Here is a 27936-nt window from a genome sequence, read left to right as displayed (position 1 = left end):
AATATTTTAGATCAGACTTAGAAAATGGATCAGCATTTTTTTCTCATTTGTCTTTCCATACACCAGTCGTTTTCAGAGGTTAGATTTTATTGGTAAAATGTACCTTAAATTCTCAAGAATAAGTCTTTTAGGTTTTATTGGGAAACATTTCAGCAAACCTACATGTATGTATATATATGTATATGTATATATATATGTATATATATATATATATATATATAGTGTGCAAGGGCCCCAGACTTAGCTTTTGGTGGGAGAAAATCATGACGTCAACTTTCTGGGTGTGTAGTCTTTCTAATTTTGTATCTTCACAACAGTTTTATAACAAACTGCAACTGTGTTGACTTGAAAAATTATCTTTTAAACTGACAACACACATTATGTATGACTCCTAGCACAGTTCAGACAGGATCAAAAATAATTTGTCTTGCCAATGTGTCTCACTGAGAGTCTGTATACCATTGTGACCTGAGTCTGTGCGTGTGTTGGTGGTCTAATGTAGTGGCCATTTATCATGTCCCAAATTCCTAGGACCCTTAATCAGCAGAGTATCTTGTTTTGACTCATGGTCCACATAATGAAAAACCCAACGTATCCACATTTAACGAGGCAGGTGAACTTGAACTAGGGTTTATTGAACATTGATTACAGCATCACAGCATGTGATCCAACTTACAGACTTATATCTAGTACATATTCAGATAACACAATCAAAAAACTACAGCGATCCAAACCTCTGCTGATTTCCAACACACATTTCCACAAAACCTGCATCACAGTATTATCACCTGAACATATAAATAATATAACAACAAATGGAGCAATATGAGATGTGCTTAAGTGGCTCTTACATGTAATATTCCTAGCTCACTTTTACACATGGCACTACTTTTTTTTTATGATAAAGTAATGAGTAAAGGGGGGCCCACACAAAGAGTGGCCTAGTGGCCCACTACCACCTTAATTCGTCACTGGTTAAAATGCGTTTATCTGCAGTTCCTCATCTTGACCCATACACGATCTTTGGCAAAGGCAGCCTGCAGCTGCGTGAGGGGAAAAACCAAGACAGCGCGGTAGGTGTGTCTGCATCACTTCTGCCGTTTCTTCCAGGAAGTACAGTTTTTTTTTTTTTTGTCTTGTTGTCAAGTGCATTAGCATTGTCTTTGGTCTGAGAGAAACGCGTTAATGGTGAAGTTTTCTCGGTGGCTGCCATGTCGGATTCTTTGGATCGGTCCACGAAGATCAACCTGTTTAAGGAGCCGGTGGTGAAGAAGCTCTGCGAGGTGCTGGACAAGTCCACCAGCAAGGGATGGCGAAAACTTGGAGAGATAGTCGGCAATGACCGACGGTTCAAAGTCAGGTGGGTTCAAACTATTTCAGACTGTAAACTTTATAAAACTACAGGTGTATTGTTGTTAATCCTATAGTGTGTTATTTTATAAATATAGTGCCTAGTAAATACTCACAGGATTATGAGATAACATAACAGATAAAAGGGACATTGTCTAGGAAGTCAGATGAATTATTAAGAGATTGAATGTAATAAATGTAGACTAATACATGTTAAAGGACAATCCCAGATGAGCCCCTTTCCTGACATAAAATGAGATGTTGTACTTCCAGGATCGTGCAGTTTAAGATCTCAAAGTACAGTATAAGACATTAAACGCCCAAACTGTCACCATTGTACCTTCAATCATAAATGCAAGACAGAATTATTCAACAAACAAGCACGGAAAACTTTAGACAAGAGTTCATTCAGTTTTGATCCTTGCCTTATTCTAAGAAAGCACAATCAGTTTAAATGGGAAAGCCTCATCAAATGCAGAAATGTTCGCCTAGTTTACAAGATTATACCTGGTTTAGCTCCTCCTCCTCTGTCTGGTTGCTTCAATTTCAAATATACCTTAAACAGAGCCACTAGAGGTGCAGCCATGGTGGGTCTGCACAATCCCACACTTTTTCTTCTTGTGTTCATTAATTGTATTATAAATGTTTTTTACTGTAATGTCATATGTCTTAAACTGTTGCACATGTTGCAGTATTATTATTTTTTATTATTCTAGGAGGCCTTAAAAACAGCTGGTAAAGGGACCACAGATGAAAACTAGCCTTTAACAAACTCTTGTGCATTTTTATATTGAGTGCTGATTAATGTACATTTACTCTTGTTTAAAATTTTGTCTGTATTTCTTGTAAATTTGTTCTTTGCACGTGGTTCTCTGTAAATACATTGACCATTACTGACAACTGTAGTCAAAATCGTTGTATTTTTTTTTAAAACATATTTTGCCAATAAAGTTTATTCTTGTTCTGATATACTAAACATGACGTTCTGTCAATCTCCTGCATCGTTCTCCAGCTCAGACGACATGGACATGTGCTCTCTGAAGGTGTTGCAGCTGGAGGGCAGCCCGAGCCGCATGCTGCTGAGGCTGATGGGAGAGCGAGGCTGCACCGTGGGTCACCTGACGGACTACCTCCAAACTCTGGGTAACACGGAGGCCCTGCAGTGCCTGAAGCCAGCAGGTACAGTAAAACCTTTCAAGTGAGGTTGATCTTTGTTGTCTGTGTTGTATTTTTAGTTTAAAGGGAATTTATGACTCATCCCATGGTGTTTGGAAAAAGTATATTGCCAGGCGTATTTGAATTCAGTGCAACAGCAGAGAAGCGTTGGAGGCAGCAGGGTTTAATGAGTTTGGATTTTGGGAAGAGGAAACTCCAGACTTGTATTGTTTTCTATATTATAACTAAGATGTCCTTTTAACCAGGGTGATTTTGATGTGCAACATTAGATGTCACCTCCACACAGAAATTGTCTACCTTTGCTATGAGTATATAACTTATCTGAAATCAGTGTAACAAAGATAAGATGAAGTGTGAATTCATAGTGAAAGTATTGTAAATGTACAGCCTTGCAGATCCTCATTCAGCCCCAGTCTGTCGCTCTTATATCTGGCCACAATCTACGTCTCAGCTGCCACGCTGTGGGCAGATCTCCGGTACAGTACCAGTGGTTCAAGACCAAGGAAGAGGTGAGCTGCAGTCACCCCCCGTCCACACACACACACACACATGCAGATATAAATAGTTGTTTTTGCTGAGACTTCTTCATCTCTGCTGTGTTTGTTTCTTTGTTGTCAATGCTGAGTTTGTGTGAGATGTTTTATGAAGCAGCTGCACTGATTATTTTGCATCATCTCCTTGTTGTTCTTCATACTTTTGTCCTTTTGTTAAGTATCTTTTAGTTTGCAGTTTAAGTGCCAAATTAACAATTTTGGCCTTGAAATCTTCTTCATCAGCACTTCTTTATTTTCTTTGCTTAGTTATCCAAACCCCAACTTATATCCTGGGACGAGCCACTCGAATGGCAGATCTGCATTCCTAGGTTGAGAAACATGTCTATATTATTTTTAATTAGTCCATAATGTTGACATAAATACCATAGGTTTCGCATTGCATCACCTTGTGCAAACCTGAATACGAAAAGAAACTGAAAACCTGAACCCGAAACTTTTACAAAACTACACAATGTTCACCTGCACTGTATTCTGTATAAAAATATTGGGTGACTAAAAGTGAACTGGATACTGTCAAACTGCTCACTTTTCCCCTTTTCCACTGACATCTGAAACCAGTTTTTTTCCATAGCTGACCATCCAAAATTTCAAAAGAGTTTCAAAAGAGAGTTTGACTGCTCTGTGTTTTAAAGATAGCATTTTGTTTTGGCGGCATTCTTTGTTTTAAATCCTCTGAAGTTGCACTTTGGTAACCATGCTTCGACCCTAAAATCCTGCAATCCATCTCATGTACTCATGAGACACTGTAGGATATAGGATACTTCAACAAAAGACTTTTGAAGAGCGAGTAGCATTAGCAGAGGAGAGTGAACATGGGTGGGTGAGGAAATTAGATTTCAGTTTACAGATGGGGGACTGCTGTTTCGCGTCTGAGCTGGAATGACGTTACACCAAGCTTATATGTAAATGTGATTCACATTTTCACAACTTCAGGTGCCAAACAGCACCTCTCCGGACCTGATGATAAGTCCAGTCCATCTGAAGGACGCTGGGTTTTACATCTGCAGGGTCAACTGTGGGGACGCCTATGAATTCAGCCAGTGGGCTCAGGTGGACGTCCTGAATGCCACCATGTCTTGCGGTAAGATGTCACAGGTGTTTTAGAGCCTGTTTACACCTGGCAATAACGTGTCTCGTGTGATCCAATCACGAGTGGACAGCTCTATGTATGTGAGTTCATATCTGGCATTACAGTGTGTTTCCATTTGCGTCTTGAGTTGTGATGTCACATGTGATCTGATGTCACTTCCCCGCTCCATATGCAAATGAACACATTGAGCATAATTTCCATTTTCAAACACCAAACACTTTGTTGTTTGGAACAGGTGACAAAACAGTACTAGTCAACATGCTGGGACAAATAGACACAAGAAAGAAGAAATTAATAATTTAATGTATAACATTTGCTGAATTTACAAGAAGACCCAAATAATCAGGAACTTTGTCCTAACTCAACAACTCAAAGTTTTCTTGGGACTTTATCTACGGGTGACAAAGAAGTAATCTATATTTGATATTGTTGACAGTATTTGTAAAATTTTATGTTAACCATCAATAATATGTTGTCTTCTTTCATACATTTAGCGTAAATGGTTGGCAGGTAGATGCACATCAGACATGGAGTAGCCATCGGTACAGTGATGCCGCGACGATCACAGTGGATCTCATGCATGAATCATTCATTTGATTTGAACTTAAGCTGTGTGGGCGAACAGTTGAGTACCCTCAACCACTTGTAAGCCAGTAACCACAAAAGCTAACTCACATTTTGTGTTTTGAAATATTAATAAAAAGAAGAAAAAGTATTTCGCTTCATGGAAGCACAGAAAAAAATGTTAGCATACAACTATTTAATAGTTTTAAATGTTTACACTTCAAGATGCTCGGGTTTCCAAGACTGATTCTTTGTTCTGGGGCCTCAACTTAAGATAGGTCTGACATGTCCCGATTAGTTGTTTAACTGATATTCAGGCTGGATTATTCCAAATAGATGTGCACATGGACATCTGCAGACACCACAGACCTGCAGTGCACCCCCCAAACTTCTCCAGTTATTAACACCACATTTCATCCAGCTCACATACCACTGCTCAGTGGACCAGATAAGCACTATACTTGTGTGTGCATAAAGGCAGCATCTCCACATCCATTTTTGTTCCTCAAAAAGCAAAAATCCATTAAATAAATGTCCAAATGATATTTGTTGCACAGAAACTGAACCCAGTGGCCTGCTGGTCATTCCAGCGATACTCCAATTCACTGGTCTGTTTTTTTTTTTACTGTCCTTCGGTGTCATTTCTGTTCCTTTCCGTTTCTTTTCTTCCTTTTTCTGAGTGATACTTCACCTCTCAAATGTCAGTGGCTTGTTGGTTTGTGGTTTGCAGTTCAGTCTGCACACATATCAAATTAAAGATCAAACGCGATTCATCAACACACCCAGGAGGATAAGAACAGACCTGGCTGTCAGTGCACATGTCATGACTATATATAGGATTTTCATATTTTCCTCCCACTGCTTTGTTTAAGAACAAATATAAAATAAAAATAAGGAAACATTCATGCATGAGGCCCATTGTTTTTTAAAAGGTAGAAACAACTTAATGTTTTGCATTTAATGCTGAATTTACAAGAAGGTACAAATGATTAAGAACTTGCCATTTTGTTTCTACTCGCTCAGCATCTCTCAAAACTGTGCAATATTTAGAGGGGATATTGGTGAAATCAATTTATCTTGGTAGGTAAGAGAGCACAAACACATCATTTACATTACAGTGAACCACATGGAAATCAGACACCTCTTTCACGAATACTTGAGGGACAACAGCTAAAAAGGAGGTCTTTCAGTGTGGCCCGGGACACATTGTGTACACACTGCTAAAGAATGTGGTCACATCCAGCCCAGATCATCGCTGAATGTGGTCAGAGCAATCAAACCTCATTGCACCTTAGGTGCATTCAGATCTGCACTTAGAGCTGTCCACTTGTGATCACACCACCGAAGACACTTGTTGATACTGTACCAGGTGTAAACTGGCTCTAAATCTCACTTTGACTGATGTTTCCTGCTCTGTGTGCTATCTTTATAAATTTATTGTTGTTTTTTTCCACCTTTATTTGAGCCATTTTTGTGATTTTACTTATATTTGACGTCTGGATTAGTTGCAGGACAGGATATGTTTATGTCTTTAGAAGAGCTGAACCCCTATTTTAACTGGATGTAGTAGATAATATGCTAATGATGCCTCCTCTTTCTACACCAGGGCAGAGTTATCATTCCTTGGAAGGTCGGCTTAAGATGGTGATCCAGCCTCAGTCGCAGCGGCTACACGTTGGGGAAAACCTGCAGCTGGAGTGTGGAGCCGTGGGACGGCCGATCCCTCGATACCAGTGGCACAGAAATGGTATTCCAATCCCCAGTGCCACAAAGAGAAAACTCATGGTAAGTGGATTGCTGTTAGAGGGATTATGATGTTCCTCTTAGAAAGAGAATCTGCTTTTAACTTCTTGTGTGGAAACTGTTTTCTCTGTCTATGCATTTCAGATTCCTCATGTGATGCAGGATCAGCACGGCAGGTATCGCTGTGAGATCAGCAGCAGCACTGAAAGAATGTGGACCAATGAAGTTGACGTTGTGATAGGTATGTAACATTTACGTACATTTTTCTGATACTGCCATGACAGCCCAGTACAACCAGCTCTCATGTCATTACCTTTGAGTCATTATTTGCTCTGTTCTTGACTGAAAGCACCGAGGATATCTGTCCAGGTTTCAGGAGCAATGGAGTGCTCTGAAGGTAGAGTTGAAAGGATTGGTGCATGATGAATCTGGTGGAAATTGGGTCGCGATTAGTGGGCAATTTCTGCTGGAAAGTGTTGATCTTAATTTTGTTCAAAAGTCTAATATGTTCCTGTAACTGCATGTGGATCATGATCTGGAATATTGTCACATTAACACAAAACAGCTTGAGATTCACAGGGTTTGATCTTTAGGTTTCACGTGCATGAATTTTTGATTTGATTAATGCCGTTACTTTCAACTAATTTTACATTTAAGGTGCAACATGTAAGAATTTTGGTTTAAAACAGTCAAACTGAAGTTATCATCAGAATGTGAAGAAAAAACAGTTTTGACCTTATGTCAAAGACGTCTACTGCATGTGTGTGCAGAGATATCGGTTTAACATGTTAATCAGCTAGCCCCCGGCTCATCCTGTCTCGTAATACCACTTTATACCTCATGAGGTATGAAGGTCATTTTTCCATCCGTGATTCTGTTTTCACAGCAGGAGGAGAGCTGCATTTGGAAGAAACTTGTCGTTGACTGGGTATATTCAAACGATGTGAAACCGATTTGGTGCTGAATGACATCAACACCAAACAGGTGCACTTACAAGCTTTTACAAGTGAACTGCGTAGGCATATACATTAAACAGGATACTCTCTGTGTTTCTCTGCAGTATGTGTAATTTTAACTTCTCACGCAGCAGAGTGAACAGGTGAGGGAGTGGTAGAGCGTGGGGAGACTGTCCACTTGTCAGCAGATACCGTTAGTCTCTCAGATGGATAAAAAAAAAATGAAAAATGCCAAATGGGTCACAAAATATACTTGGGCACACACCCAAATAAAATCCGTGTGTCTAGGAAACACTGCAGAATATGAAACATGCTGTTTACAGACGGGTCCGTCGTCACGAGTTTGTGGGAGTGACAGACAGAGAGATGGGGGTTGCGTCTAGAAGGAAACCACAGATTTGCGAAAGATTGTGAGAGTGATTGTATTTAAGAGAAACAGTGAGAGAGAGTTTTTAGAAAATCAAGGGCTCCCTTCAAGCTCCAGTTACCAGCAGTCAGCGGTTACTCAAGCGACAGCGCTGTCCTCGATTGGTTTGAGTATGACTCTGACAAGTAGCCAGTTCTTACATATTGCACCTTTAAATGATAGCTGTATTCTGTATGTGTCTTTCTGTCAACAGATCCCATGAACAGACCAAAACCAACAATTAATTGATCCTGCTATCTGAATCCTGTCGTATTTTCTGTGTATCAAAGCCAGATATGGCTCATTGCTCTGTCATAAACTATGACATGGACACGAGTGACATGTTCTTTTGTTTCAGTGAACACACCAGTTTATTTTCAGTCAGTCCCACACACTGCTATAAAGACTCAGAAGAGCAGCTTAAAATAGCCCCCAACAAAAGCACTAACTTCTCCTCTTTGAGTAAATTTGAAATAGTAGTGATCTAAAGATAAACAGACAGCGTGGGGAGGTTGGAAAGTATCGACAGACAGACTAATGCATTGTTGTTTTTGGTGTTTTTTTGGGGATCTGTTGACAAAAAGAAAAACATAGAATAACACTAGCCATAATCTCTAAATTTAATTACAACCAGTTGATTCAATTGCATGAAAGTCAGACGTCTTTTTAGGCCTACCTTCCCTTTGACTAATAATTTTTTCCTGAATCAAAAAAAATATTTTTCTAACACCGATGTAAAAATGTTCCGCTTATAATGTTGGTTAAGTATTTGTATTTTTGATTTCTAGATGACGTTTACGCCATTGGAGGAGGTAAGAGTGAACATACTCATCGAGTATTTATTTATTTAACTGTTTGCACACATATTTTCCATACACAGTAACTTGTCATATAATCCTTTGTTGTGTGTTTACTATAATTTACAATTTCAGGTTCCAGTGAATTTTTCCTAAATAGTATACCAGAACAACTTTATGGTAAGAGTCTTACAACACACTTCTGTTTGCTAGTGTTTGTGAATTACCAAAATATGATCACAGTGTTCTCTACTGTGTGTTTCCACTTATTCTAGTGATTACTCTGACTGATGTAAGGGTTTTTTAATATGTCAACCTTGTAACTGTTATATCTGATAGAACCATCATCCCCCCCCTCAACCAACTTAAACACCAACTTAAACTTGAAGCTTCCTTTAACATGATATGATGATGATGATATAATCAACTTCCTTCCTGTCTGCATTTCTTTGAAATAGTCTTTTGTAGCACCTCTATCTGATTTACCAGTGAATCAGTCAAACATATTGTGAATTTATTTAAGGTCAGTTCTTTCCATGCTGCAGCATATTGTTGGGAAAAGAGACTAAAAATAAAATACAGGAATAATCAAGGGAAAAAACAGACAAACAAATGGGTGGAGGTAAGTTAATAAAAGCATAGAATATCTTGTTAATATTATAACACCAACAGCATTGGACAAACAACAACATAAAATATAAATTTAATAAAAACCAGAGAGTGATCAGGTGTGTCTTCATGACAAAAACTGAGTTTTCTTTCTTTTTTGTTTGACAGTTTTAAAGATATAAATGGAGGGAGAGTATCTGATTGTTAGTGACAAACTGTTCCATGATTTGGTGTGTGTCATGACAAAGGATGTTGAGTAAAAGCAAGACAACAAAAACAAATTAGATTGAAACTGCACTTGAGCAGTGTTCTCGAGTAAATCCTGACTGACTGACAGCTGCAACAAAATTAAACATCCATCAGCCACAACAGACGTTCTGCAGGGCAACTGTCTTGCACTACACAGTGATTCTGTTGATTTTTGTTTAGCACAGATATATCATGTTGGAATATGTTGAAAATTTCTTAAAATAATGACTGAGATATAAAATCATACATACTAAATCAATATTTTGAGATAAGCGAGTCATTATTTTTAGGGTGTTTTTCACCATAATGACTTGCAGGATCTTTCTTTTTTTCAACACATTGGAAAAAATGGGCTTCCATAATTCTGATATATGTAGTTTACTGAGGAGAAAATGTACAGTTTAGTCATTGGGGATCATTGTATTAAAGTCATAATATTGTTAAGGATGTTTGCAATCTTGACAGTTATTTTAAAATTCCGCTTCACTGTCATGTATGAGTTGTTCTTCCCTCCAGTAGTATCTGGGATAACAGTATGGTTTCTCCCCTCTTCTGCGTCCCGTCACAGCAACTGACAAAGTGGCCCTGCTGATCGGCAATCTGTCTTACCAGAACCACCCGCAGCTCAAAGCTCCCATGGTAGACGTGTACGACCTCACCAACCTCCTGCGGCAGCTGAACTTCCAGGTGGTTTCGCTGCTGGACCTCACGGAGTCGGAGATGAGAAACGCCGTTGATGAGTTCCTGTTCCTGCTTCACAAAGGCGTCTATGGTATGTTGGGATTTTACAAACCAGTGGATGCTTCCAAAGCATCAAATATTCACAACGTAAAACATGTATTATGTTTTAGGTGATTATAGTCTTTTAGAATGACAGATCTTTGACGGTTTCGTTAAGGAAGGATTGATATGCTCACTTCCCTCTTTAGGTCTGCTGTACTACGCTGGTCATGGATATGAGAACTATGGCAACAGTTTCATGGTGCCAGTAGATGCACCGAACCCGTACCGCTCAGCCAACTGTCTGTGTGTGCAGAGCATCCTTAAACTGATGCAGGAGAAGGAGACGGGCCTCAATGTGTTTCTGCTGGACATGTGCAGGAAGAGGTGAGTCCTTGATTAATCGTTTGGTCAAGAAAAATAGATGTTCATGTCAGAGCCCAAAGTGATGTCTTCAAACTGCTTGTTTTGTCCAAAACGTCAAAAAATTCAGTTAATTCTCATGAAAAGTAGCACTTTTTGACATTTGAGTAGGTAGAAAATTGTTTGAGCTCAAGTTTTGTTACTCACATAAAATTAACCTTTACATCCCCGTAGTGTTTTTATCCAATGTGATGTTTCCCTTAGTTTAAACTTATGAATGTCTTTTTTTTTTTAAAGATGATAGACGATATTAGGTAGAATATGAGGTGAAGTAGATGGTATGACATTCAATAAAGGCAGTGGTGGAATAGAAGTACATTTGCTCAAGTACAAATTTGAGGTACTTGTGCTTTGTTTGTCTACTCCACTACATTTCAGAGGGAAATTTTGTACTTTATACTGCATTACAATTGATGCTGTGTTACAAATTAAACTAACCAACAAGTTGTGCTGAAATTATTATTTTATTGACTGAAGATTAATTGGCAACTATTTTGATCTTTCAAATTATTTTCCAAGCAAAAACATCAAAAACAAACCATGCTGTATATTTGCAAACCAAACAATCATTTGATCGAGAAAATAATGAATGAATTATGAATGAATGAGTCATTACCTTGGTTTGTATCTTGGAAGTTTCATAGATTTATTAATTTTCCAGGAATATTCATGACGACAGCACTCCTAACATCGTCCTGAGGGTTACGGCCAACATCGTCTTTGGATACGCCACGTGAGTTTGAGGCACCAATTATCATTCAAAATTTAAAACGGTACACTTTTTTGTCTCTCAAGATTATAAACTGTTGTGTTCTTCGTTTTGCTGTTCAGATGTCAAGATGCCGAGGCCTTTGAGCTCAGCTCCAGTGGCTTCACCAACGGCGTGTTTGTCAAGTTTTTGAAGAAGCGACTGCTAGACGATGAGAAAATCACTGTGGTGCTGGACAGAGTCGCCGAGGGTGAGAGACGAACAGAAACACAATATAATAACATCATATGTAGCCCTGCAAGAAGCTCAGAGATAAACAGTGAAAATCCTAGTTACATCAGAAGTATTATACATAACATATAAGTTAAGATTATTCCCTTCAGTCTTGAGCTCTTTGCGTAATCACAAATAGTAAAACATACATCTTAAAATTAATTAATGACTGAGGGATTATTAAGTTATCATAAAGAATTATGATAAAATAATTAAATGACAGTTTTGCTGTGTTAATGAATTGAATGTGATTGCTTTACAGTTACTGTTTCCCTCAGGATGTCTTGCAGATTATTTTTCAATAGAAGGGTAATAAAGTTAATTAATTGTAGCATTTGTATTAATTGAACTTTTTGTATTATTTATGTCAAAGTTGTATCAGCTTGCTTGTGGGCTAATGGAGTTTAGGATATGGACAAGATATGTCTTTAATATGAGCTCAGGGTGGATAAATTATATGTACTTAAAATAAAATGCTACTAACAGTGCTCCCTTTGTTTGCACCCATTTTCAGCTTGTGTTTTGGATATTTTGTGAGGTGTTACAGGTCTTACAGTCAACACAGGCTGTTGTTGGTCCGGTTACATGCGATTTATACCTTCTTGTGTCCAGACATGGGTCAGTTTGATGCTACGAAGGGGAAGCAGGCTCTGGAGATCCGCAGCAGTCTGTCAGAGAGGAGAGCTCTGACCGATCCTATTCTGCCCGGCGACAGCGCTGATCTCGCCCACGCTCACAGCCGCCAGTGGGCAAAGGCTCACGGTGAGATTAAAATGCAAACTCTTTTACTTTCTTTTAAATGTTTGTTCATCACCTGTTATCGCTGCACTGGGAAGCCCCCATTTGCCTGCTGCAGAAGTGCACACAAATATTGACTCACTCACACTGTACACACTTGCACATATGGTGGCTTTCCTGGACAATCACACTGTTGTTTGAAACTGTTGTTGGGGCAGCAGGAGGGAAGACTGATTATCACCTCCTCTTCAGCTAATTAACATTTCTTTATGGAAAACAGAAGTAAAAAAAACATTCATTCCTGTAGTTTTGTTGTAATTATTCCAAAGTGATAGACTTTCGGTTGATTGTTCCCTATTGCAGTGGTTTCTAAGGGTGCGCTTTGCCAAACAAACAGATGTATTTCGGCCAATAACGAGAAGTGGTCGCACCCTTTGTGGTTCCCAATTTTTGCTTATGATGTCTGCGTGTGACCCTTTTATGAGGTTGCAGCCTCAGTGTTGACACAAGTCATGAACAGTTCAACCAAAGACTTATTTTTCTGTTGGTTGGAAATTTCTGCTGTATCAAATTTTAAGTTTCAGGGACTTTTCCCCGTCTTTCCGGTTACTTTTGTGTCTGATATAACAATGACGTTTAGTGGTAATTTCAGTAATTTGTTGATTGTTGAAGGATATTATGCTTTTTGGCACATTTTTAACTAATTAGTCACAAACTTCTAGGTCAGCGAGCAAACACAAAACACTGATATTAAACAAGTAAGCACACACAAAGTGGATGTGCTTCATGATAAATCAGTGAATGTAAGTTAATACTCAGGACATGGAAATGAAAACCAGGTGTGGCTTTTGAAATGTTTGGGGTTTTTTTGTATATTATTCCAGAGCTTCCAGAGAGTATGTGTCTCACCTTTGACTGCGGGGCTCAGATCAAGTTGGGCTTCGCTGCAGAGTTCTCCAATGTGCTCGTCATTTACACTCACATCGTTAAGAAGCCCGAGGACATGTCCTTCTGCCAGGCTCACGTCACTGACTTCTCACAGGTTAGTGTGTTGTTATGTTGTCATAAACACTGGTTATTAAGAAAAAGCAGATAATTTCACACCTTTCCCACCAGTCTAACAGGAAACTTGTAGGGAAACTGGAAAATTAAATAAGAGCATAAGACAATAATATTATAGATAAAGCAAAGCCACAGAATGCATGTACTTTGAATGTATGTGTTTTTGTGGACTGTTCACTTCCTGACTGCAGGACCTCGATGTGGATCCTAAAGAGATGAACAGAGAGACTCCAGAGGAGACGGGGATCTACTTTCTATCCAGCAGCCTGCCGCAGCACTGTCTTTACACCAGAGTCAGCTCACTGCAGAAGCTCAGGGTAAAAACTTGGTCTTGGCATCTCATGTGTTAAACCCTAATGTCGCTTGTCCCTCACCCTACTTCTGTTTTTGTGAAGTTTCACATACTTGCACCTCTTTCAACCTCTTTTCATTGCTCAAAATTGATGCTATTATCCTTCACATTTCCCCTCCAGTCAGCTGTCAGCATGAATGACGACGCTGAAAAGCAGCACAACTTATATGATCCACTGCACCGTTTTTTATAAGGATATTCTCAAAAAGGACAAAAAATAATCATCCAGACCTTCAAATCTGCCCACTCTACAGAGTTGACTGATTATATATGGATATATTTTATAATGAAATGGAGTGTAATGAGTTGGGTTGTGACTGAGTCTAATTTTAGGCCAGAGGAAATGATCAAAAGTTAAGAAAATTATGTTAGTTATAAAAGTCTATAAATTAAAAAATCATTTAAAAAAAGATCCCATCCTCTCCTCACTCTGCAACATCGTAGTATCTAATTTTTCACGCCCTGTCTGTCTACAGCCATGCTAGCTGCACTTAGGTACAGCAGGGCTTTTTTGTTCTCGGGTATAATATTTACCATGTTCACCACCTTAGTTTAGCGTGTTAGTATGCACTGAGTAGCACCAAACATGATGTGCAGCTGATGCTGATGGACGTGTCAGACGTGTTGCAGGTATTTGTTCATGCTGCTAATCCACGCAGTGCATGCAGAGGTAGTTCAGTGTGTAGAGGAAAACACTGACCTGCTGGTGGTGCTAGAGGGAAAGTCAGGGGATCACCAAAGTCGCAAGGATTCATCCTCCTTGAAAGTCTGTACACGATTTTGCTTAGTTTTTTTTCGGTAGATGTTGAGAAATTTTACTGACAGTCTGACGTTTCTCGAGCCTCGCTGCTACTGTGGCAAAAAAATTAAATGAACAGTTAGAAACAAAATAATCTACTTCTCTTTCTTTCATTTGTGTTCACACAACATAGAATATCTTTTATTCTGTGATCATGTGTCCATCCTAGAAAGTATTGGGTTAAAGGGACAATTCACCCTCAAATAAAAAAAAAAAAAAAATTCTACTTTTTCCTCTTTTTTTCCTCCATTTATACTGAATACCAACCGTAACTGGCCACTCACACCAAAACAATATAGATTGATAAATAGTACTACAGGTAAGAAGAAGAAAATTATGCATTTTTGATTTTTTTTTCATTACCGGCCCCTTTCAATAGAGCTTAAGACAAGTGAGTCTGGCCATAAAAATGAAAAGGGATCCCACTGTGTTTCTTAACAGTGTTTCTCCTCTAATCTGACATACAACAGGAGGATCTGGTTTTTACCGTGTGCCTTCAGGGCACCTTCACTGCCATGGATGACGGCCCCGTCCACTGGACCAAAAGCATCGACATCGGCAAACCGCTGATCGCCCGACTGGACCTGCACCGGGCCGTGCGGCGAAATAGCTGCCTGCAAACGTGCCTGATGCCCCACAGCCCATCCCACAGCCCCTGTCACAGCCCCGGGCCTGAACACCGCCTCCACCTCCATCACGGGCTGCACCAAACCCAGGACTACAGCCGCCTGTCGCCGCAACACCACTACCTGGACACTTACGGGGCGGTTGGAGGTTGTGGAGACTCCTACTATGAGAACCTCAGCCAGCCTCGCTATGAAGCTGAATTCAGCTCAGTTGGTGGGCTTTCAAGCTCACCGGGCAGGTTCAGCATCCCTATAGAGGCATCTGATGACATCACCGAGCTGCAGACTGTGTTCATCAACAGCCTGCAGCTTCATCAGCAGTGAGACGGCTGCTGCATGTCATCAATATTCCTGAGAAGAGAAGTTTTAAATGTCTGATGTTGTATCTGGAATACTGCTGCTCTTTCTGTTACATGTTGTGACTTAAAAAGATTTTTTAGAATATTAGATTCTTCAATTTATAAGCATTATTTACCTCAACAATCTGTACACTGACTTTTGTACTTGGTTTTGAAAGAATTTTGTAAATAAATTTTATGAGAATGAAACTGTGTGTTTCAGTGAACTTCATATTTACATGAAGAGGACTTACTGCTGTTATCATGTGTTGTCTAGGCGTCAGTTTACTAATGATTCTCTGACTTTAACAGAAAAGCAAAGATAATGGATGGTAAATTGTCAAGACTGGATATGTTACAGTCCTTTTGTAACATCATACCAAAACCTTTTCTCAGGGCTGGGATTGTTTTAGTATGTGTACTGAGTATGAGCCATTCATTCATTCATTCATTCACTGTCTGTAACCACTGACCTTTAAAGGGTCGTGGGGGGCTGGAGCCTGTCCCAGCTGACATTGAGAGAGAGGTGGGGTACAGTTCATCACAGGACTGACAACCACTCATGTTCACACCTACGGGCGATTTAGAATCACCAGTTAACATGTTAAAGCTGGAGTACCCGGAGAGAACCCACTCAGGTCATGAGCCAAATAATTACAAATTAAAGAGGCATTACAATTAAGGAGGTACAGTGTGAAGCAGCCTGCACACCAGGCCTTGGCTGCTCTCACTGCAAGTAGAGCATTGCAAACATTTGTTTATGTAATCAGTTTAAATTTGCATGAGATTCCTCTGCCTCAACAGATATTTTATAATTGATCAGACAGAGGTCTGGCATGGTTGATGTCCATACCTGAATGTAAAACAAAAGTACAACAATGTCCTTGTATTAGTACTCGTGACAGACGGAGCCAAACCCTGCAGAACACATTATGAGTAGAAAAATAATTTGACCCTTTTTTGCTATCCCATGGTGTTTCATCAGGCCTAGACTGTTTGATAGAAGTTCAATTTAAGAAACACTGAAGGAAAGAAATGAAAAGGAATTAAGAGAAATAACTTGAAACAGCAGAAATTAATAACAATGTACTAATGTGGAAAGAATGGAGAACAAATGAGGTACAAAAAACACTATGAGTACATCTCTGGTGAAGAAACTGATCACAAATAAGATTAATCCAAGTACCTATTCAGAGAACTTTGTAATTGTCTGAATATGAATGGTGCAGTTCACACTTTCTAGCAACCTCACAGAATTTAATTGTCCTATCAAGACCATACACAAAGCATTTCTTATCTTAACCAAAAATATATTATTGCATCTTCAGTCCCCATTTTCTTGATGAAAGATGTTCAAACAAATTATTTTGAGCCATCATGACAAATGATTTATACCCTGACCGGTTTTCTAGAAATAATATTTTGAATTTATTTGACCAATCAACAGTATCTAAATTGAGGACAAAATTCATCAAATGCCCAGTTCCACCTAAAACAAAAGCAATGGACTACAAAATAATGAATGAATGAGAGCAATGTGTGTATTCAGTGTGCAATGATACTGAGTGATACTGAAACAACAGAATATCTTTTTATTTCATGCACTCATACACAGTTATTCTGGAAGCAAGTTAGAGAATGGTTAAGTAGAAAAACCAAAGACCTCTATAGATTAATCAGTAATGAATTCATGTTTTAAATAGTTTATTCAGCCTTTTTTCAATTTTTGTTTAGTTTATGTTTAATGATGCTTAATTTGTGCCGATATTGTTTTGTTTGTCTTTTGTTGTTGTTGTTGTTGATGATGTGTTTTGTGTCTCTTGTGATTTGTTCACTGCATCCAGTAGGATGGAGGAAATATTTGATATTTGCCTTTCTTATGTTTGTACATTCCCTGTTTGAATAATTTAAAAAAAAGCCGTAAATTCGGACAGTTTTTGGTAGTTTTCTTTCTTCATACTGTGCTACAGGCAATTTGAGTGTGCTGCCCTCTTGTAGACACAGTAAGTAACTACAGCTGAACTCTAGTGAAAATGAATATTCCCCCTGTGTAAATTCAACTGCTCCTTATGTTGGATATACTGTTCCTATTTTTATATTTCCCCTCTTTATACTGTTCCTATTTTGATATTTCCTCTGTTTAAAGTGTTCCTATTTTTTATTTGTTTACATATTTCCTTTGTTTAAATTGTTTATTTTTTTTATATTGCCTCTTGGTTATATTTTTAGATTTTATTTTTATATTTTTTATTGATGCTTCTTTATATTTTTCCTATCTACTTTGATGCTGTAACACTAACTTTCACTGTTGTGGGACTAATAAAAGAATATTTTATTTTATCTTATCTTACTAAACTACTACTCACTCACAAATACAACTACTGCTGTTAAAACTAAAAAGTGCAAAGTATTCTTTTCAAAAAACAACTCAGAGCACCAGTTACTTTTTAACTGCTGATGTTTATGCATTACCAATAGCAGCATTAGATCAAGTTGGGTTTTATTTTTTTCATATGTTTATCATGATTTCCATTGGCCTGTTTGTGATCACATAGCTTTGTTGGCTACAAAAATATATATGACATGCTTGGATATTGATTCAAATTGTAATCAGCACCAAATGGTTTTTAAAAGTAACATAAGTAAGTATAAGTATATTACATAGTGCAATGCATAGTTGAGTACAAGTAAAAATACAAACTAGAAAATTTACTCATAAAGTACAAGTACCCCCGAAAGCTACTTAATTACAGTATTACAAGGCAGGCAGGTCATGTGACCTTCAGCTCTCAGGTCCTCTCAAATAACAGAAGAGGACACCTGAAAAGCTCTACAGCAGCAACATAATAGCACTCAGGTTGGGACAGGTGCAACATTTTTTTTAATCAGAAGACACACAGAGGGCAACATCTTTCTTTAAAAGCACAACAGTGTTTATTTTAGCATGTTCTGTCCATGCACAGCCCTGCAGGACAGGACACTGCAGCACAGCATCGTGACATGAACCCTGTCTGGTTGAATAATGGATGTAGTCAGCCTCCCACTGGCTGCAGGGTGATGTTATGGCTGCGTCACTTGCGCAACTGAGGGAGGAGGGGAGGGCTGGTTACACGATGCAGCAGGCAGAGACACGAGAAAGCACAAGTGAGAAACCTACCTACAGAGAGGACAGAGGGATAATCATCATGTCAGCCTCCTGGAAGCAGCTCTTTTCTCAGATCCTCCTGCTTCTCGTCTCCTGCAGACACATCAATACAAGTAAATGACTATTTGGGTTTAATTTTGACTATGTGTGGTTGTGTTAACACCTTATTCTGCTTTCTGTAAATTCACTAAATTGTCTGCAGCCTTGTGAGGAGTAGAAGAAAATGTCATAGGATTTCCACATCATCACGTACTAATGTACAATCTACCATGTTTTGGTTAGAAGTTGCTGATTGTCAGTATTTATTGTCTTTTTGTCTCTATTTCATTGTCCCCCAAAATTAAGCTTGTCCAGCTGTAAAATCCTCTAAGACAGCATTTACATCATCATTATAAGTCACTAAAAAAAATCAAGAGCAATGAAATATTTTAGGATACAAAAATAAATGCCAGTATGAAAAAACAAAATAACAGAAAAAGAAAAATCTTTTTTAGATAGCTGTGTTCAGGGACATCACACAGATTAGTATTTAGGGAAACTGATGATTCAGTTAAATACATTATGTCTTGTACTCGCCCCACGTTTACTGTTGGCTTACTGGCTGTACCCAGTTACCGCTGATGTAATACTAAAGAATACTTTTCACCTTTCTCTGGAATCTTAAAAACGGACTGAATCATTGTCAATTTCCACGGGCTTCAGTAAATTAATATCTGTATTTCTTATTATAATACCACTACAAACTGGAACAAAAGGAGGACTTTTTGAGGTCTTATTTTGGTCTTTTTCTACATTTGATCCTGCCCTTGAGAGGATGTATTTATAAAGTTTTGTTTATTTTTGTGCATGCTTTATCTTTATCAAAATGACTCAACCATAACCCTGGGTCAAAATGAGCAACACCGTCAATTCCACTGCAAATACCACAGAAACCTTCAAGCATCACATTAGTAAACACCAGTGGTGGAAAGAGTACTGAAAATCTGTTCTCAAGTACAAGTACTGTTACATGTGACAAGTGAAAGTACTGGTGGTAGAAATATACTTAAGTAAAAGTACAAAGTATTTGCTACAAAAACTACTCAGAGTATTAGTTACTTTTAACCGTTGATGTCACAGTCACCTCTCCAAACTACGGTTGCAAATTTTGCATGTTTTCCTTAACCAGTAGTTGAAACGCTCAATCATTAATTAATCATCAATAATTCAAATTAAAAACACATTTATTTCCTTGTTTTCATTTCTTTTTTATTTGTTACTCATTTTAAGTCTAAAATGACAATGTCAAATGAAGTGGAATTACTGCCATGATTATTGATTAAATATTCATGTTTACATCTTTAATTGGTTAAATTCTTATCAGCAATTAATTGATTACGAATTAATCGTTAACATCCTTACTCCAAATGGGTGCTGCCACAGCGTTTTGTGTTTCATTTGTATCTCATTGTTTTCATTGGTCCATTTGTCATCAGATCACTTTATTGGCCACTAAAATGCAAATTAAAGGTTTGATATTCAAATTGTGCTCAGTACTCAACAAAGATTTTAAAAGTAACTATAGATTACATCTTGTAATCTATCATTAAGTACAAGTAAAAGTATAGACTTGAAAATCTACTCATTTAAGTACAAGTACCCAAAAAACTACTTGTTTACAGTAACTTGAGCATTTGTAATTAGTTACTTTCACCCCTGGTAGCCAGCTCACAACACTTACTGAGGGTAAAATGTCCTCAAGAAATCCAGTTGTCTTTGACCACCTGGCAGTGTTGGGCAAGAATATATTACTGTAATTTTATTACTTTACCCAGTAACAAGTAATGCAAGGGATTAAAATGTCCAAAACAGTGATTATATTACAGTTACTAATCCAAGTTAAGTTACTGAGTTACTTTCTGACCTGGGTAGGCTATTTTATGATAATGTGTATGTGCAGCAGGTCAGGGCAGGTCATGTCAGCTGGTAGCCAAAAAGTTAAACAAAGGATGGAATTTGAAGGCCAAACTCAGAGAGGGCGACTTTGTTTCCACCACACCCAACATCTGGACTGCGAACAACAAAATATCTCTGGGTAATTAACAGTTCACTGGATCAAAAGTTCAACTTCGGAGCTCAACAAAACCGTCAACAAAATGCAGTACAAATGTCCATTTGTCCACTGATTATACGTCATGTCTGTCTCATTATCATGAATGTGATATCTCAAGAGCGGCTTGAAGGAATTTCTTTAATTTTGGCACAATTGTCCGCTTGGACTCAGTGATGAACTATAGTATTCAAAAGGTCGCAGGTCAACTTCATTGTGGCAACATAATGTTCAGCTCTCCATCAGTCCTCTGTAAAAATAGTCTCCAAGTGAAGACAGCATGTCTCTCACTGGAAATTATTCCTACCAAAAATACTGTTCTGTGTCTGCTGGTATAATTATTTGCTTTCTTGTCAGAGACAACTGGCCCAACACCTACGCCCAGGGTTTCCATCACTCCCCGGCAAACAGATGAGAGGAGCGTTGTGTTCAAAGGTAACTGTTTTCAAAGTATCTGTCCATATGACCACATTTTATTTCTCAGCATATTGTGTCTTCCACCACTCAAGCTCAATCTGTAGTTCAGGCCATGATGAGTTCTTGGTCGTTCAAACGTAGTCACGCTTTTCTGAACGAACAGGTGTCTGAATTTCCGCCGTGTCTGTGTCTCTCCACACAGGTGAAAGTCAGACTGAGAAAGTTGAACTGTTGAACCCTGTCAGTCTGACACTGAAGTGTACCTGGGCTGGTAATCACGACAAACTTCCAAACATAACTGGGTTCTGGAGACATGATGGGAACGAAATTGAGAACAGTCGCGTCACAGTGCAGTTGGAGAACGAGCAGTACAATCTCAAACAAGTGTATGTACTGGACTGTAGACTATATAATGAAAATAAATACTTTATTTAATTTACATGAAAGTACAGCACACTTTGTTACTATCATTACTATTTTTTGTTACACATCAAATAAAATAATCATTTTAGGACATTCATCCAACATTTAATACGTTTCAGTGTAAAATATTGCATTCAATTTTAATTTACAGGGTCAACATCGACAGTGAAGAGGACCTTGGAAATTACTCATGTGTGTTTGGAAATGAAGCAAAAATATACTTTGTTCTGGCAGGTACAGATCACATCCTTTAATGAGTTATATGTATAAACTGTACTATATATCACATTTCACATTTCCCAGGCAACATTGTATTGTTATCAGCTTACCGAGCCTCTGCTGCTCGTTCATGTTAAGTTTCAATATTTACACTGACTAACCATTATTATGCCCGTTTTCCTTGCCGCCCACCAGCTCCACAGATGGGTGAAGTGCGAGACAAGCCGATTGTCAGCTATGTGGGGGACTCTGTGGTGATCGCATGCAAAATGGAGGAAACCAAACCGAAACCCAGCACCTGGAACTGGTATAAAACAAATGGTACAGAAAAGGTGTGTGAGCTGCTTGTGACCTTTTGCGTGGTCCTACATGAGATTTGTGTCACTGGTGACTTTTGAATTGACACCCATTCAGCATTAGTTTTACCATCATGCTTCGTTTTTTGTTTTGAGCACATCTGTGCAGGTATGGAGGGCCTTTAAATACTTAACTGAGGAAGACACAAGTCATAATAAACTTTATATGAGACTTCAGTCATAACATTGTCATGTCAAAAATCCTGGAGAATCACTTCAAAACAAATGTTGATGTTGAGAAATATAATTAAATATAATCTTAACTTTCAAGTACTTTGAATTAATTTCCAAAAAGGGGGAAGTTCTTCAATGACATGACAAAAAGATGGCACTTATCTAAAGTCAGCAGATGCAAGCTTCTTTAAAAATGTTGACGTGTTTTCAAATGATAGAGCAACTATTTTGTGAACATGAAATCTACTAATCAAAATATTTTCAACAAAGTGCAATGGACACTCCTTAATAATGACTCTACAAGTAGCCTCTTTTATATTTAAAGTTTTTTTTTTTAATCTCTTTCACTCAAAAATATAGTTTTTATTTTTAATCTACAGTGGTGACATGATGACTAAAAGAGCAAAAGATTTACTTGTTTTTCAGTCCTGAACCTCTTCCCTTCCTGTGAAAAAATGGAACTCATCTAGTTGACTTCTTTCATCATTTTGTCACCTCTGTGAGAAAGGAAGTGCATTTTTTTTCCTTTTTACCAATAATTTAAACCTCAACTCCTTGTTACTTCTGTTATTTATGCATTGCAGTTTATAAGCAGCGTCTTACGCGCTTTAAAAGTGCTTAACGAACCATTCATACTGTGCTGGCAATGACTTTTTGTCCCCTTTTTGAGTTTGTCCTCGCAGTTTCAATGAATTTTCAAAATCCACAAATGTTGTATTTTGATATCTCCTCCAGGCATAAGTGTGCATGCATGAGTGTGAGTCAGTGTGTGATCACTGGACCTACAGCTTGTCTGCAGCTAATCTCGAATACTACTGGACTGATTGGCTTATTTTTTTTGCACTTTCATGATTGTATGTTGAGGCCCTCTGTGATCCATGAACCTTGAAAAAAACCCTTTTTTTATGGCCACAGGTATGATGTTTTCAGGTCATACCACTCTTGTGAACACGATATCTCAAGAACATGTTAAGAGAATTTCTTCAAACTTGGCACAAATGACCATTTGGACTTGAAGGATGAACTGATTAGATGTTGGTCAAAGGGCAAAGGTCAAGGCCACAGTGACCTCACTATACACATTTCTGGCCATAACTCTCCATGACAAAATTACACACAAATATCTAATTGGATAAACTGAAGACATGATTTCATTTCACATCCAAAGGGTCAACTTCACTGTGACATCATAATGTTCAGTTCTCCATCAGTCCTTTCTACTCTTTTGTAAAATTAGTCTGTAAAAGAAGACAGCACGTTGCTCAAAGAAAATTATTCACTGGGATCACACATGTAAAGTGAGAACTTCCATTTTGCAAAAAAAAACCAAAAAAAAAACCAACCACTTAAGTTATTTTATAATTACAGGTCAATATAGTGGTGAGTTCCATATATAATTCCTTCAAAGTCTTCGCTACATCCGTCATATGAGCCTGGACAGACATGGATGTAACTGTAACTTGGCTGGTAGGTGGAGGCATGCAGCTGCAAGGCAGTAATTCAGCTGACATCTCACTCTTCTTAACTGACCGCTAGCGACCACAAGTGACCAACTGCTTCAACTTAAAGTCTTGTTCCAGCTAGAAACATCATATGTGGGGGTCATGTTAATTTTGGCAGAGCTTTGCAAATCTCTGGCAGTTCTGATGTTCTTTTGTACTGTTGAAGACTTACAAACATAGGAAAAATACTTAATCCCAAAGGCTTGAGAAGACAATGAGACAGTCACCATCTGTTGAAAAATGACATTTTAACATGATTATGGCCTTTCTGACCCATCGGACTGATTTTTATCCTAGGAGCAGATTCCTGCTGCAGAGCCTCACCGGTATGAAATCAAAAATGAAGAGAGGAGCACCAAACTGCTGGTGCACAACCTGACAGAGGCAGACTCTGGCTTTTATTACTGCGGTGCAGTGTACGCCATCAAGACCACCATGGGCCACGTGGAACTGAAGGTCAGTTATACAAAGTAGATAAGGATTTCTAGCTCAAGTTCATGTGTTCACTGCTACATTTCAGTGAGGAATATTGCACTGTTTACAGAATGTGATGTGTCAGTGTTAATCCTTTGTGACATAGCAACCAATTGAAAACAGTATAAAGACAATATATAATATAATATTTCACCTCATCAATTTCTCTGATTTTTGTAAATATACACTACCAGTCAAAAGTTTTAGAACACCCCAATTTTTCAATTTTTTTATTGAGAATTATGCAGTTTAATGTGTCATTGTACTCTGAAATGAAAGCATAGAACAAATAAATAATTGAAGTTAAAAAAAATAAATCATGGAATCAATTTATAAACCAAAATATATTCTAAACTTTTGATTAATCAAAGTAGCCACTTCTGGCAGATATAACAGCTGAACACACTTGTGGCATTTTTTCTACAATGGAAATCAAATATTCTTCAGAAAGTTCTTCCCAACTCTGCTGCAGAAGTTTCCATAAATGTGTGGCACTCGCAGGTTGCTTTGCTTTCCCTCTTCTGTCCAGTTCATCCCAAACCAGCTTGATGGGGTTAAAGTCTGGAGACTGTGTTGGCCACTCCGTGTTTTCAAGCTTACCATCTTGTTCTTTTTTCCTAAGGTAGTTCTGGTATAGCTTGGACTTTATGTTTTGGGTCATTATCTTGCTGTAGGATGAATTCCTGACCAACTAGGCGCATACCAGAGGTTACTGCACGGCACTGCAGAACGCTGTGGTAGCCATTTTGTTTCAGAGTGCCTCTCAGTCTGTACAAGTCACCGACCCTGGATCCAGCAAAACGGCCCCAGACCATCATGCTTCCTCCTCCATGTTTGACAGTTGATGTCACACACTGAGGAACCATCCTTTCACCTACACCTAATTCTGTGTGATGAACTGAAGATTTCAGATTTTGATTCATCAGTCCATAACACCTTCTCCCAGTCTTCAGTAGTCCGTTGGCAGTGTTTCATGGCCCAGGCAGGCCTCTTTTCCTTATTCTGACATCTTAGCAATGGCTTTCTTGCTGCAACTCGACCTGTCAAACCTGCAACCTGAAGTCTTCTCTTCACAGTTGAAACTGAGACTTGCTTACTACGACTACTATTAAGCTGTGCTTGAAGCTGTTGTCCTGTGAGCCGCCTATCAAACAAGCTGTTGACTCTCAGAAACTTGTCTTCTGATTCTGGTTGTGGCTTTTGGGTCTGCCATACCTTTTCCTCCCTTTTCCATACCTGTGCCTTTTGATGGTGAAGTAAACTGTATTCACTGACACCTTGACTTTCTTCGCTATTTCTCTGTAGGAAAGACCTACATTTTTAAGTGTTACGATGGTCTGTCTCTCTTCCATTAATTGCCTTTTTCTTGCCATTTTTATAGCAACACACTACTTTCTGCAGTACAATACTGTTCAAATAATGCCTGGTACCACAGTGTGTTCCAGCACTACTTTTATGCAGACAGAGGGGGTTGTAAGGAATCAAGAAAAGTTGGGACACCTGTAGGAATTGGTAGCACCAACTTTCAAGGCTTGATCAACCTCCATTGCTGCAGAACACCTTTAAGTTGTTAACCCATTTCTTGTTCCCTGAAAATGGCCTTTTTGTATAATTCTGAAATGTACTTTTTTTCAGTTTTGGGTAGTCTTACCTGTTTTTTTTAACCTCTGGCAGTTCACCACTTACCTTTGTACCATTTCAAGCTATTCATTGGACTTGAACTGCTTGAATTTCAATAAAAAATTGGAAAAATTGGGATGTTCTAAAACTTTTGACCGGTAGTGTATACTTGGGTATGAAGGGGCAAGGTTGGGACGAGGTTCACCACTTTGTAAGACCAATAATTCTACAAAGAATATCACTGCATAGGCTCGGGAACACTTTGTTTATCTGGGGTTGTATCTAACAACTGTGATTACTTGTTAACCTTGAACATTTTACATAAAAAAACAACAAGCTAATAAAACACAACAGACCAACAAATATTCTCAAACATTCTGGCCTGTGACAGATAAGATACTGATATTTTAGTCAGGTATGAATGAATGAATGAATGAATGAATGAATGAATGAATGAATGAATGAAGACTTTAACTCGTAATGTTACAATTACTTGAAGGTCATCAACTTCTACGAGCCTTTGAAGCCCTTCATAGCCATCGTGGTCGAGGTGATCGTCCTGGTCGCTGCCATTCTGCTCTACGAGAAAAGTCAGTCCAAGAAAAACTACACAGCAGGTAGTCAGAAAGCACTGAGATTTACTCGTTTGTGTCAGTGTGTAGTGTGTTGTGCAGTGTGTTGTATATTAATGTCAAATTATTTGCCTTATTCTCAGGAAATGGGACGAACGACCAAACTAGCACACTGTGAGTACTATGAGAATGTTGTTGTCATTTTTGTTTAAGTTTGATGTTTGCTGTTATTCATGATTTATATTTTTTTACGCCCCATCAGGACACAGGGAGAAAATAATGCATCAGAGGGAAGTTCTTCAATGAGACAGAGGAAAGTCTGAAGACTGCAGTTACTTAAATCCAACTGACCCAAGCTTCTTTAAAATATTTGGATTCTTTTCAGATATTAAGACCTTAAAAGCAATATCTCAGTTCTTTTGTGTATATGAAACCTATTATTAGTAAAATATTTTCACCAAACAAAAGGCAATAACCTCCCCCTGATGATCACTCCACAAGTAGCCTCTTTTATGCATAAGTTTTATTTCTCGCTCCAATGGAAGATATAGTTTTTTAATAAATATTTTCATCAGTAGTGGCGTCAGGATGTATAGAAGAGCGAAGCATTTTCCTATAAGTGTTAGTTTCGAAAACTCTCACCCACTTCCTGTGGAAACACTGACACACGTCATTATGTCTCAAAAAGTAAACTCAAATTCTGACCTCAGCCTCTCTTTACTCGGTGCATTATGGTTTGTGAGCAGTGCCTTACACTCTTAAACACACTTAACTAACCAGTAATGCTGTGCTTGCAACAACTTTTTGTCACTTTTCAGTTTGTCAGTGCAGTAATGTGTGTCTAACATGCTTTAACACATATATCAAGATAAATAATCATATATGCAGAGGCTTGTGTGTCTTTTTCATGTTAATGTCTGAAAACAGAATGAACATGTTGTCCCGTGATCATTTCACTTACATGTCTTTAGTTATCAGCCTGCATTTAACCTGAAAGGTGTGTCACTGTCTATGTAAACAAGCAAAATAAAACTATATACGTCACAGTCATTGTGTTTGTTTTAATAACTGTCTGTAGCTATCAACTTGTGTTTGACACATTGTGTTAGACAATATGGATGTTTTGTTAATTTTACAGTATGTTCACAGGTTTTGTCACGTTCTGCTGCACACGTGAAAAGAAAATGTACTCCAGAGGGATCTGCATGCAGTCTAATAAAGTGCCTCAAGTGTTGTCAGTAGAGTCAGTGTTGGTTGGCAGCCAGATTGAGGCGTTTTTAATAACTGCCCATCATAAGTGCAAGGTGAAATCTGTGTAGTGCTCCTTTAAAAGAAAGTGGTTTCGAGTTAAAAAAAACAAAAGTCTTAAACAGTGAATGACAGAATTTTAATAGTAAATCACATGACAGTC

At 38.3% G+C, this 27936-nt stretch overlaps 2 protein-coding genes across 3 annotated transcripts; both read left to right on the top strand.

The window, feature by feature from the left end:
• Window positions 1-1114: 1114 nt before the first annotated feature.
• On the top strand, window positions 1115-15744 carry malt1 (MALT paracaspase 1). 2 transcript variants are annotated; one of them, XM_084728434.1, is made up of 17 exons: window positions 1115-1360; window positions 2363-2529; window positions 2914-3035; window positions 4014-4161; window positions 6341-6519; window positions 6622-6718; window positions 6827-6874; window positions 8628-8651; window positions 8772-8816; window positions 10063-10266; window positions 10424-10601; window positions 11299-11370; window positions 11469-11596; window positions 12232-12381; window positions 13242-13399; window positions 13611-13736; window positions 15041-15744. In XM_084728434.1, the coding sequence occupies exons 1-17, from the start codon at window positions 1212-1214 to the stop codon at window positions 15518-15520; spliced, it is 2475 nt and encodes an 824-aa protein (XP_084584560.1). In that variant the 5' UTR covers window positions 1115-1211; the 3' UTR covers window positions 15521-15744. The 2 variants fall into 2 exon arrangements, with proteins under 2 accessions (XP_084584560.1, XP_084584561.1); XM_084728435.1 differs by lacking the exon at window positions 6827-6874.
• Window positions 15745-18647: 2903 nt separating this feature from the next.
• On the top strand, window positions 18648-27571 carry emb (embigin). Its single transcript, XM_084729505.1, has 9 exons — window positions 18648-18792; window positions 21126-21203; window positions 21388-21571; window positions 21760-21842; window positions 22023-22159; window positions 24157-24315; window positions 26453-26570; window positions 26669-26699; window positions 26788-27571. The coding sequence occupies exons 1-9, from the start codon at window positions 18648-18650 to the stop codon at window positions 26846-26848; spliced, it is 996 nt and encodes a 331-aa protein (XP_084585631.1). The 3' UTR covers window positions 26849-27571.
• The last annotated feature ends 365 nt before the right edge of the window (window positions 27572-27936 follow it).

Source organism: Lutjanus erythropterus, chromosome 10 (genome assembly GCF_056507025.1).
Source record: "Lutjanus erythropterus isolate fLutEry1 chromosome 10, fLutEry1.hap2, whole genome shotgun sequence".
In the NCBI taxonomy this organism is placed as follows: Eukaryota; Metazoa; Chordata; class Actinopteri; order Lutjaniformes; family Lutjanidae; genus Lutjanus; species Lutjanus erythropterus.
The sequence above is the reverse complement of the archived record's forward strand: the minus strand, read 5'-3'. Positions and strand labels throughout refer to the sequence as shown.